This window comes from Ziziphus jujuba, chromosome 4, assembly GCF_031755915.1.
Source record: "Ziziphus jujuba cultivar Dongzao chromosome 4, ASM3175591v1".
Classification (NCBI taxonomy): Eukaryota; Viridiplantae; Streptophyta; class Magnoliopsida; order Rosales; family Rhamnaceae; genus Ziziphus; species Ziziphus jujuba.
The window spans coordinates 30,362,943-30,375,055 of record NC_083382.1 but is presented as its reverse complement, the minus strand read 5'-3'; the positions used below and the strand labels follow the sequence as shown (position 1 = coordinate 30,375,055).

General features: G+C 32.3%; 2 protein-coding genes across 4 annotated transcripts; both read left to right on the top strand.

The window, feature by feature from the left end:
- Positions 1 to 1,859: 1,859 nt before the first annotated feature.
- On the top strand, positions 1,860 to 5,459 carry LOC107415594 (uncharacterized). The gene is made up of 5 exons (XM_016023946.4): positions 1,860 to 2,267; positions 2,422 to 2,471; positions 3,779 to 3,902; positions 4,035 to 4,142; positions 4,685 to 5,459. Exons 1-5 carry the CDS (start codon positions 2,048 to 2,050, stop codon positions 5,314 to 5,316), a joined length of 1,134 nt encoding a protein of 377 aa, XP_015879432.3. The 5' UTR covers positions 1,860 to 2,047; the 3' UTR covers positions 5,317 to 5,459.
- Positions 5,460 to 6,287: 828 nt separating this feature from the next.
- On the top strand, positions 6,288 to 10,184 carry LOC107415555 (uncharacterized). Of its 3 annotated transcripts, none has more exons than XM_016023897.4 (10): positions 6,288 to 6,444; positions 6,592 to 6,855; positions 7,057 to 7,223; positions 7,611 to 7,709; positions 7,822 to 7,890; positions 7,959 to 8,099; positions 8,214 to 8,303; positions 8,729 to 8,896; positions 9,660 to 9,741; positions 9,843 to 10,184. In XM_016023897.4, exons 2-10 carry the CDS (start codon positions 6,690 to 6,692, stop codon positions 9,959 to 9,961), a joined length of 1,101 nt encoding a protein of 366 aa, XP_015879383.3. In that variant the 5' UTR covers positions 6,288 to 6,444; positions 6,592 to 6,689; the 3' UTR covers positions 9,962 to 10,184. The 3 variants fall into 3 exon arrangements, with proteins under 3 accessions (XP_015879383.3, XP_015879382.3, XP_015879380.3); XM_016023896.4 differs by having other exon boundaries at positions 6,289 to 6,444; positions 6,611 to 6,855; XM_016023894.4 differs by having other exon boundaries at positions 6,292 to 6,444; positions 6,602 to 6,855.
- Positions 10,185 to 12,113: the final 1,929 nt, after the last annotated feature.

Here is a 12,113-nt window from a genome sequence, read left to right as displayed (position 1 = left end):
AATTTGTTAGTCATGATTTCAGAGTTGGTTGGTTGGTTTTTTTTTTTTAAATTTTTTTTTTGGGGATTCGGTGGTTTCATAGCTTTAGATTTAATATTTAATAACGAACACAATGCTGGAGAGAATATCTCTATGAGAAAACTGCATGTTTCTTAAGGATCAAGTTGGAATGAATTTCCTCACATTTTATAATTAGATTATAATAAAGAAGAGAAAGAATTTCTAATTGGTGGATGAACAATCCTAATCGGCCAAATTAAGCAGGCGTGCGTTTTCATTCTATGGTTGTTAAATCAGTTGATTGCATCATTGGTGATGCTTAACTGTTCAAAATTCAACAAAATATCAAGAAATAAAGTAAATTCACTCAATCAGAGAATCTTTGGATTTGATTTGGTATCGTCATGAGTTCGTTTTTATTTTTTTATTTTTATTAATCTAGCTAGATGTGTATGCAACAAAATCATCAGAGGAAAAAAAAAAAAATAATGAGAACCCAAAAAATATTAAAAAAATAAAAAATAAAAAACTCCCCAGCAACCAAGTGTCAACTGTTTGAGGTTATAGGCCCAAATAAAACATTATGGACGTTCAAGCAGCTCAGATCATATAAAGATATGGGCCTAAAGCCTTTTATAGTTTGAAGGCCTTGTTTAAGAGTGGACGATCGGACATTTACACTTTTTACTTATTGGTAAACAGTCTACAGACTCAGCTGTCCATAGGGCATTCACACTTGCTTAATCTCATGTAAAAACTGGTTTTGTTAGCTCTAGTTTTCTATGAAACTTGTTTATCTTTCAACGAGAGAATAAAAAAAAAAATCAAACGAATATATAGAAGTTATCAAGAGGCCAATTAATTTTACCAATAAATAATAATAATAATAAAAATTAAAAAAGTGATTAAATGAAGACAAAATCTACTGAAAGAAGTGAGATTAATATTCTCTCTTACAACTAAAATACAAATATTTCTTGACCGCTAGATTGCGTATTTTAGTGATTGATAATGTTTGACGTTTTAATTTGATTTTCATGACACATTACTTTGTTTAGTAGCAAAGTCATATGATATGGTAATGACTAATGAGGCAATGAAGAGTTCATGAAAGTCTTTAATTTTTTTTAGGTGATAAAATGTCAAACTTTTACTTTTCCATGCCTTATCCAGCGGCGCAGCCACATCCATAATGGGTACAAAAAGAATCACGTGATCCTCTTCATCTCTTTTTGAAATATTTATTTTAATTTTTCCAGTAATTTTCGTTATTGTAAAAATATCTGTCATGTCAAATTTGTTTTTAATTCATCTCTCAATTTCATTATTTTTTTTTTAAAATAATTACTTCTTAATTACAAATTTTTGAGTACGGTCTAAAATTAAAAACTTCTAATACTTACATGTGAGTTTCCAATTATGATCATAACTTATAATTTCTTTTCCCTAGAATAAATTTACCTAATTACATTCTATAATTTGTAGGATAAAAAGCACTTAAAAATTTATAATTCTTAAATAATTAGTGGATATTTACTGATTATTAATTATTCATATGCTAAATTTGTAGATTTACCTTCCATTTAACACACTTTGGTTTTTATAAAGCAAAGAAAAATCAGTTTGAATTTAAATAATGATTTTTTTTTTCCCTGTACGGTGCTATAAGTGAGGTCCTTTTTCTGGCTGCTTAAAAAAGATTAGATTTGGATTTTATAACAAAAGGACAAGATTCGGACATGAGTTAAGAATTGTGAGGATAATGTTTCTTTTAACAGATACCATCCGTGTAATTATATGTGATTACTTTTAAAAGCTGAAGCATAAAAAAGCTTTTTATGAAACTTAAGCATAAAAAGTTGATGCGAATAGTAGTAACAAATAATAATTGTAGGGACTGACAAAGGGCACGATGAAGAATCTTTACAATGTGTACGATTACCACTTTGACGACAGCCGGCTTCCACTATAAAGAGCATGCCCAAAACAAACAACAAACTGGGCGTCTCTCTGTTTTTATTTTGTATTAGCCTATCGGACACTTCCAATGTCTACTCTCTTTCTTTCTGATATGAAGTTTTTGGATATGAAAATGGCCAACATAGCTTTGCTGCTTTGTTTTCTCATCCTAGCTGCTTCTTGGCCTTCCAATGTTTATGCAACCAAGGACAAAGTTGGTATATATCAGCTCAAAAAGGGTGATATTTCTGTCAATCTCACCAACTGGGGTGCATCAATTATCTCCCTTGTTCTTCCTGACAAACATGGTTTGTTTATTGTTCACAATTTGATTCCTTCTGTGAATTATTATACTTCTTGGATAGAAGAAATTCTTGGGTCTTTCTTCTTCTTCTTCATTTTTTTTTTTTTTCGCTTTTTTCTTTTGAGTTGCTAGCTATATATTTTGGGTGGGTTTTTCAGGAAAGCTGGCTGATGTGGTTCTTGGGTATGATTCAATCAAGGATTACACGGTTAGGTTCTCTCTTTTGTTTGTTCATTTTTTCAAAATACTAGTTTCTCTCATTTCGTTTTGGCATTCATGTTTGATTGGACTATACAGAATTGCTGTTTTCTTTCCCTCCCAATTGAAAGCCTTAGGTTTCGTTATTTCTCTATTTGGTTTTTAATTTTCTAACATGATGTCAACTTGATTTACTACGCCATAACTATAGTGTAGATGGCAAAATAATCCTACAAAATTTGGAATTTGAGTTAAGAAATTAAAACTTGCGGTGCTGTCTTGCTATATTCCTAGTGGAGGAGAAGATAGTTCTAAAAGGTACAGTTTTGGAGGTGTTCATGTTAATTCCACTACCTTAGCGAATTAAATTAGTAAAGTTTAATTATCCGGATATTTGAGCTAATAAATTATAGCAAGTTGACAATTTGATGAGCTGGGTTTGAGAAAATTAAGAGGGTTTTCTATAGGGGGTTTGACTGGGAATGTTTTTTAAATCTCAGGGGACCAACAGCTTTAGATTCCTGCACTGCTTTTCAGTACTCACAGCAACTCTTAATTATAGATTTTCACGTGATGTAATGCATGGAAGAAGTTGGAGGTTTACAATGTAATTGCCTTATTTTCTGTCATTATATATAATCTTCTTATTATTAATTTATGGTTGACGGCAACATGTGTTAGGATCTGTCGTACATACCCCCCTTTTATTCTTAAATTTTCGATTTTTGTTCATGGATGTGATATAGCATGTAGATTTCTTATCAACTTTTTCATTTATTTATTTTTACTCTTATAATCTTTTTCTTTCACCTTACCTTATGTATGCATAATTAATTCACAGTACCAAAGGAAAAAAGAAAGAAAAGAAAAGAACGATCTAGCAGTTTAATACACTCATTCAGCTGTTGATGGGATTCTTTCGAAGGGGTCCCCATATGAGCTTATCTTTTGAGGATTCTTTCGAAGGGGTCCCCATATGAGCTTATCTTTTGATATCTTTAGTACATTTCACGGCCATATAGGTGTTTATTTATTTATTTTTTGCTAAAATGGCCATATATGTGCTTCGTTTTTTACAAAGACAGTGCAATGAAATGGTGATTCTTATTTAAAAAGGTGAAGGAACCTAATTATTGATGACTATGAAATAATCAATTTTTAGGTTAAGGTTATTCTACTTAAATGTTTGCTTGGAGGACAAAGAAAACAGAATTATGAAATCGGTTCTGCTATATAACATTTTTCATCTTTAGAACTTATCAGGAAGAAATGGCATTTCTTTGACAAATGATGGGCTAAATTTTGCAACATATGCAGAATGATACAGCATACATTGGTGCTGTTGTTGGGCGGGTTGCTAACCGAATTGGTGGGGCTCAATTTAAATTGAATGGAACCCTTTATAAACTAGTTGCTAATGAAGGGAAAAACATCCTTCATGGTTAGTATCACATTCAAACTTAAACTTTCCTTCCTCTGTCAAAAGGGAATAATTTTCTCTTAACCCTGTTCCTCTAGGTGTTTCATAAAAGTTATTTGTTATGCTTTGCTGATTTTGTTATCTCCAAGTCAGGCGGCAAAATAGGTTTCAGTGATGTTGTTTGGAAAGTGAAAAGGTATAATAATAAAGGTCCTGCTCCCTACATCGTCTTCACCTATCACAGCTTTGACGGTGAACAAGGTAAGCTTGCATTTACTTTCACTTTAATTTTCTCTGTAGCACTCTTGTTGCATGTTGCCATCCACACACTTCTTCCCTAACATTTAGCTATCAAACGAATGTAAGGATGTATAATAAGTTAGGATGGTAAATAAACCTGAGGACAGCGAGGAGTTGGTGACTTGGTGTAATGAGATGAAATCTTGGGCTCAAGTTCTGTTTATGGAACATCTTATCCGAAATTCAAACCCCACCACAACCTTTCCAGTAGTCATTCTGGGGTTTTTCCCCGTGATCACCTAATCATGGAGAGAAATCTGCATTTACTTGGAATTTCTTCTGCTTCATATATATATGTTTGATGCCCTGGTTGCAAGAAGATAAAAAAAAAAAAAAAAAAGCGCGTTTCCTTGGTTGAAAAAAAAAAAAAAAAAAAATTTTAGAACCTAGTTGTTAGGTAGTAGAAATCTGGTAATCATTGTGCACTGGTGTGCCCCAGGTTCCTGCTATGTCTTTGGTATTTACTACATACATAACTGGTATTGTCATGTGTTTTTCTACAGGATTTCCCGGTGATCTCCTAGTCACAGTCAGCTACACCCTCATTGGAGACGATCAATTGAGTATAAAATTTAAAGCTAAAGCTCTAAACAAGCCCACTCCAGTAAATCTTGCTCAACACACATACTGGAATATTGGAGGCCACAACAGCGGTGATATCCTGTCGAATGAAATCCAGATATTTGGTTCCCATATCACTCTTGTAGATAGCAATCTTATTCCCACTGGCGAAATTGCATCTGTAAAAAGAACGCCATATGATTTCCTCAAACCAGATGTCATTGGAAGAAAGATCAACAAGCTACCTCATGGCTATGACATTAACTATGTTCTTGATGGTGTCTCGGGCCACAAATTAAAGCCGGCATCAGTGGTATATGATAACAAGTCAGGAAGGGCGTTGAAGCTGTGGACAAATGCACCGGGTGTGCAGTTCTACACAAGCAATGGTCTGAATTACGTGAAGGGAAAGGGTGGATTTGTGTATAAGCCTCATGCAGCATTATGTTTGGAGACTCAAGGATTCCCTGATGCAGTGAATCATCCTAATTTCCCTTCAACAATTGTGAGTCCTGGAAAGCCTTACAGTCATCAGATGCTGTTTGAGTTTTCAACTAAAGCCCCATTTGCTTAGACTAGGATAAAGGACAATAAGTTGCTCTTTGTAGCTACAGTTCATGCAAATTAGGCCCAAACCTACAAATGAACATGGACAAGATAAATTATTCTAATTTATGGTTGGAACTTAAAATTGTATCTTTCTCCAACCTTTTATAACTGCTTGCTCTGCTTTCTCTGTCTCTTTTTGCTTAGTCTTTCTTTTCCACTTAAGCATTTGATGAATGGTGGCTTGCTTTATCTTCATAGTTCATAAGAAGAGAAAAGATGCATAGATTTATGGCAAATTTATTAGTTTTGGGATTGGTTCTATTTAACCAATTCTTGATCAGCCTAAGGTCAATTACATTTGGACAGTACGGATCTCCTAACAGAAATAAAAACATGCAGCCAAGGAGTAAACCATGGCAGTTCATGATGAGGGGGAAGGCAACATTTTCAATCAATTGCCTTTGTGCATACTTAGGTTCATAAAAATAATTTATTAAGATCAGTTCAAGGGATTTGAAATTGAATGTGTGTAATTATGCTGTTATGTTACGGTCTCTCTTTATGTATGCATCTAAGAAAATGGAAGAAGAACAGAGCAAGCTGACACCATTCATCTAAATCCATAGCTGAAAAAACCCAACCCCATCAAAATAAGTTAAAATAAAATAAAATAAAATAAAATAAACAAAAAAAGAAAAAAATAATAGAAAAACAGAGAAAATTAAGACAGACCCAATAAGAGGGAAATGATATTTTAAAAAAATGAAATAGTATTTTTTTTTTTTATATATCTTAAAAAAATTATTAAACAATAGTAAAAGTTTAAGGCATTTTTTAAAAATAAATTTCCCAATTTTGTAAAAAGTGTTTGATTTTATCAAAAATGTTTAATCTCATTAAACTCCAAAAAAAAAAAAAAAAATGAAATGAAAAAAACGGTGGAAAGACACCAAAATTGTTTGTATTTTTATTTTTGCAAAAAGGCACCGATTATTTATTTATTTATTTATGTTTTTTTTGAGAAATCCACCAAAATTGTTGAAACCAGTAATTAGACTGAAAGACAGTAGAAAGATATGGCTCTGCAGCCTATATATTCCGTTTCTATGATCGGAAGTCCTAGAAAAGTCCCGTCTTTTATTCCCGGAAAAAGGTTGTTTCCCTTCCTTACGAATTTTCATTTTTCTTCCTGACTGGTCTGCACTTTGCTTTTCCTTATGCCACACCGGTGGAATATCTTCATTTACTTTAGAAATTTAGATTTTGTGTGTTTTGGTTTAATGGGTATTAATATTCGCAGATAAATGCAGCATTTGCAGATTGGTTTCGTTGCCAAATCGTTCAGTATCAGTAAAACCTACTAAGTCAACCCATCTGGACCACAATTTGGCTGTCGTAATGTCCTCTTCTTCTACGACATCGTCTTCTTCGGGGCCGTACGGGCAATCCAAGAGGGTTTGGATATGGACTGAAAGCAAGCAGGTCATGACCGCCGCCGTGGAGAGAGGATGGAACACCTTCCTTTTCTCCTCTAGTCGTCGAGAACTTGCCAATGACTGGTCCTGTAAGCTTTTCAAAATTTCATGGTCATGCCCAAATTATTGGATGTTGTTCATATATATATGTATACACACACACAAAAGTTACAATTATACACGTACTCATTTGGAGATTTTGGTGAAATACCTTTTAATTTATAACTATGCTATATGTAAGAGAGTTGAATTTTTTTATTTTGAATGATTGCTTTGTCTCAAATTTACAGCACTTGCGCTGATATATCCACTCTATGTTGAAGAAGGAGGGATATTTGATAATGAGAACAGAAGAGTTGGCACAATTCTTGAGGTTTCGAATCCCAAAGAGCTAGAGCAGCTTCAACCCACAAATGGGATGGCGGAGAATGTTGTTGTTAATTTACTAGATTGGCAGGTAAGCTATTTCTGATATGTTCTGCCTCTTAAACAGCCTTTACTGTCTATAGAGTTATGTGATTTACATTAGGCAAAATGAACTTGATTAATTGTGCCTTACATGGATCCCAAGTATTTTTAGTAGTTGCCTTAATGCCTCTACTGCAGACTCTGGAGCTGACTGGTTGGTCAATTTTGTGATGTTGCCCTGATAATGATGTTGAGATTATGGAATAAAATGTCATCCCTCTTGATTATAGTATCATTTATGTGTTCAAATGTAAATTTTTCCAACCAATTTGCCTTTTATCTCATTGAATTTGGTTGCATTTGAGCGTTTCCTGTTATGAAGGATACTGGCTTTAGTTCCTTTCATGTCAATAATTCCTTAACTTTTGTTTCATAGGTAATACCTGCTGAGAATATTGTTGCAGCATTTCAAGGTAGTCAAAAAACTGTTTTTGCCATCTCAAAAGTTCCTTCTGAAGCTCAAATCTTTCTTGAGGTATGAATTAAACGACCTAAAATCAGGCCATAGTTGAAGTTACTAAATCTATCACTACCTAGATTCTTTTCGTCCGGCAACCTGTAGAAATTTATTTATTTTGCTTTTGTAGGCTCTGGAGCAAGGGCTGGGTGGAGTTGTTTTAAAAGTCGAGGATGTCAAAGCTGTTCTTGAGCTAAAGGTTATTTGTTACTGTGTAAGGGCTTCTTGATTATGGAACATTACTTCTTACTTGGCTTACATTAGCAGGAATATTTTGACCGAAGAAATGAAGAGAGCAATATATTGAGCTTGACCAAAGCCACTGTAACTCGAGTTCAAGTAGCTGGAATGGGGGATCGAGTTTGTGTGGACCTCTGTAGTCTCATGAGACCTGGTGAAGGACTTCTTGTATGCTTCCACTTTATTCTAGTATTTCATTTCTCCCTTGATTTATTGAACCAATAATATATAATTCTGTCAGCCTTTTTTTTTTTTTTTTTCTTGGCTGGGTATGTGTCATAGGTTGGATCCTTTGCTAGAGGACTATTCCTTGTTCACTCAGAATGCTTGGAGTCGAATTACATTGCCAGTAGGCCTTTTCGAGTCAATGCGGTTAGTTTTGGCTTTGAAGTGCCCTGTGATGATGGTTATATGAATCGTACCAATGTATATGTTGGTTCACAATTATAATAAAGAATATTTATATTATATATAATATATATATATATATATATATATTGTCAAATATCTGAAAAATCAACATTTGACTGGGCACTTTATGAAATTTGCAGTAAATGACTTCAATTTTTACTTTTTGAAAGTTCCCTTGTATAAAAAATAGTTACATACAGCTCTCTTACGGAGGGTTAGATTATTTTCTTCTATTTGGAAAATTAAAAAGCTTACTCAGAAAATGAATATAAGAGTTGTAGGAGCTTTCTGGGATATTATCTAGGTGCGTGGTGAGTGCTTTTAATTTATTTTTGTTTTTTGTTTCCTTTAATGCATATTTTGCCACATACCATGCAAATTCTCAGGGAGGTGTACATGCCTATGTAGTTGTTCCTGGAGGGAAAACATGTTACCTCTCAGAGTTAAAAGCAGGGAAAGAGGTACTTGTGGTTAATCAAAAAGGCCAGCAACGAAATGCCATTGTTGGGCGAGTAAAGATAGAGACTAGGCCACTGATCCTAGTAGAGGCAAAGGTCAGATATCTTAACCACCAAGGATGTTCTGAAAATATTTAAACTTTGCGTTTGTTTGCAGTGAATAGTTACTTGCTTATAAAATTAAAAAAAAAAAAAAAATTGAAAACGTAACATGCTCAATAAATCATTATGTAATCTGTATTTGATATGTGCTTCCGTTAACTATCTCTGAAATGGAACATGTTGGACTCAAGTTATCAATCTAAAGTAAGATGTAAATGTGCACAAAGTAACATAAAAATTATAACAATCCCTGGTGTCTAGTTATTACTGGAGAATGAGGAGTTTTGGATCATGGAGTATGGAGGATTTTGAGGAAAGCAACTTTGTTTTCTTTATAAAAGGATTTATGCTAAAATCGAACTCGTACTGAGATTTAATTGATGGACTATCGGATGTAAGGGAATAAAAAAACATGTAAAAGAAAACTCAAGTGGAGTGCTGATATTGACTTTAAGCAATGAATTTCTTGTATTCCATTTTAAGTGTCGTCACGATTTCTAGTCCCACTCAATGCCTTGGTAGCTGAAATGTGGGGTTTGACAAATAATTAATCCGTTCTTTACATCATTGGTGTTATATACTTTAGAACTGAAAATCAAATTGTAACATAAAATTGCCACAGTTTTTTTTACATCTCTTTTATCGGTAACCTTAAAAGATCCTTTTAATGTGAGAGTGAACCTATTTTGGAGTGGCATATACTTAAATAGAGGAAGTTGCGTTTGTTAATTACTTGATAATTCTTTCGGTGTTGCAGAGCGATTCAGACAATCAAACTCTTTACAGCATCCTCCTACAGAATGCAGAAACAGTTGCTTTAGTTTCTTCACCTTGCCAAGGTTTGCCACCCTTGTTGCTGGTTTCTAAAAACACTCAAAAAAAGTTAAAAATTTTCCTTTCATCTAGTCGCCTGCTTAAATTTGCTGCCCCATTTCTGCAGGAAATGAAACAGCGATTCCCGTGACCTCTCTCCAAGTTGGAGATGAGGTGATGTTAAGAGTACAAGGAGCGGCCAGGCATACCGGAATAGAAATTCAAGAATTTATTGTAGAGAATTGAACAGGCAAGATGATACAAGTGGAATTTGTTCACAACTAAGGGCAGCTACAGGTATTCACAATCAGTTCTTAGCTAGCCTAATCTTCTTGGATGCCATTACTAAAAACTCGAAATAGCTGGTTTCAATGATTAGGAAACCAAATGCTTGAATAACAACATACATTGAACATGGTTTCTTTTATAAAGCATTTTGATATTAAATTTAGAAGGCATTAATACACAAGATTCACATTGATTCTCAAACGCAATATAGTTAAAAAAGTGCTGAACTACCCTAATCTTGTAGAGAATTGAACAGGCAAGATGATACAAGTGAAATTTGTTCACAACTAAGGGCAGCTACAGGTATTCACAATCAGTTCTTAGCTAGCCTAATCTTCTTGGATGCCATTATTAAAAACTCGAAATAGCTGGTTTCAATGATTAGGAAACCAAATGCTTGAATAACAACGATACATTGAACATGGTTTCTTTTATAAAGCATTTTGATATTAAATTTAGAAGGCATTAATACAGAAGATTCACATTGATTCTCAAACGCAATATAGTTAAAAAAGTGCTGAACTACCCTAATCTTCTTCAATATCATTATTTAAAAACTCTAAATGGTTGGTTTCAAAATAGGAAGCCAAAAAGCTTGATGACAACGATTCATTGAACTTGGTTTCTTTTATAAAGCACTTTATGTTAAATTCAAAAGGCATAAATGCACAAGATGCACATTGATTTTCAAACGCAATGTAGTTAAAAATGTGAAAACGTGATGCTTCGGTTAAGGAACACAACTCACCGAACCAAAATGATTAAAAAAAAGAAACAAAGAACTTATCGATAATTTTTATTAATATAATTAAATCATAAATTTTGTTGTTTCCCGTTTTCAAGAATTTTTGAGGTGTACTTTATGTATTCAAGAAGAGATACACGTAATTTATTGCAGTTGAATTTCATATAATTACAAAACCCAGCTAATTACATAGAATTCAATGGCCAAGATGCAAGGAGCATTCACCTTACCAGGGCCTAACTGATTTAAAACTCTACTGTTGGCGTAGAAATTAATTTGGATATTAGATACAACGTGATGGTAAAAGGTAAATGTTCTATTGGCATCAACAGTTGAAGTGTTTCAACATTGGTGAGAAATTGGAAGCTTATCATAGTTGTCTATAAAAATATTCCAGTTCATCCTTTATTACATTTTCTTTGGAATCCAATAATTACTAAAGATCTACAAAATCAAGCGTATGTGAAAGTTTTGATTTCTATCAAATCACACGTGTAAGTTTTGATTTCTATCAATCAGTGTAAAGCATAGATAAGATTCTTATAATGGGTAAAAGTTTTTTTTAAAAATTAACCGAATAGATAACAAAGAAAAATATTGATAAAACATTTAAGGTTGACAAATTTCAAACAAGGTTAACGATGAAAATATTGAAAATTATTGAATATCCATAAACATTTATAAAAATGATGAAAATTTATTTAACAAATAAATTTTTTTATTGAAATTTAAAAATTAGTTTAATTAATTAATTATCAAATTGACTAGAAAAATATAAAAATATTAAATATATAGTATATTTTTCTTAATTAATTGATTTATAGTAAGCTTTAATAGTCATAAGTATATTATTATTAATAAAAATATACAAAAAAATATATTTGATAAAATTATTTATTAATTAAGATATATAAAATAATTATTATAATTATATTATATTTCATAAATGTCATTTCAATATCATAAAGAACTCCTAGGTGGTTGAAAATTATTAATCTGTTTTTCATTCTATTTTAAAATGTGAAGTGTAAGAAATAATTATTTAAAAATGTATTTTCTTAACAATTTTGCATGTTTATAAATTTTTGATAGTTGAGTTTGCAAAGAATATATTTTCTGTTTATCTTTCAATTTTTGTCTACATTCTAATTTTTATTTACTTTATAATATTTATACAAATATTAAATTTATTCTTGTAGAAAAATAGTAATGGTTATGTAAATTTGTAGCTTATGGCACTAATTTTCTTTAAGGATATAATAGATAGAATTATCTTATATAAAATTTGGACATTATTTATTAAATATTAATTTTTCATTTATATTTGCCTACTGGAAGGAAATTAAAAGTTAAAAAAAAAAAAAA

Excerpts from the sequence above, each read along its gene's own strand:
- LOC107415594 (XM_016023946.4), top strand. The coding sequence starts at position 2,048 with ATGTCTACTCTCTTTCTTTCTGATATGAAGTTTTTGGATATGAAAATG. Across the intron at positions 2,472-3,778 it reads ATTCAATCAAGGATTACACG|AATGATACAGCATACATTGG; the intron begins GTTAGGTTCTCT and ends CAACATATGCAG. Across the intron at positions 3,903-4,034 it reads AGGGAAAAACATCCTTCATG|GCGGCAAAATAGGTTTCAGT; the intron begins GTTAGTATCACA and ends TCTCCAAGTCAG.
- LOC107415555 (XM_016023894.4), top strand. The coding sequence starts at position 6,368 with ATGGCTCTGCAGCCTATATATTCCGTTTCTATGATCGGAAGTCCTAGA. Across the intron at positions 8,100-8,213 it reads GACCTGGTGAAGGACTTCTT|GTTGGATCCTTTGCTAGAGG; the intron begins GTATGCTTCCAC and ends TATGTGTCATAG. Across the intron at positions 8,897-9,659 it reads TGATCCTAGTAGAGGCAAAG|AGCGATTCAGACAATCAAAC; the intron begins GTCAGATATCTT and ends TCGGTGTTGCAG.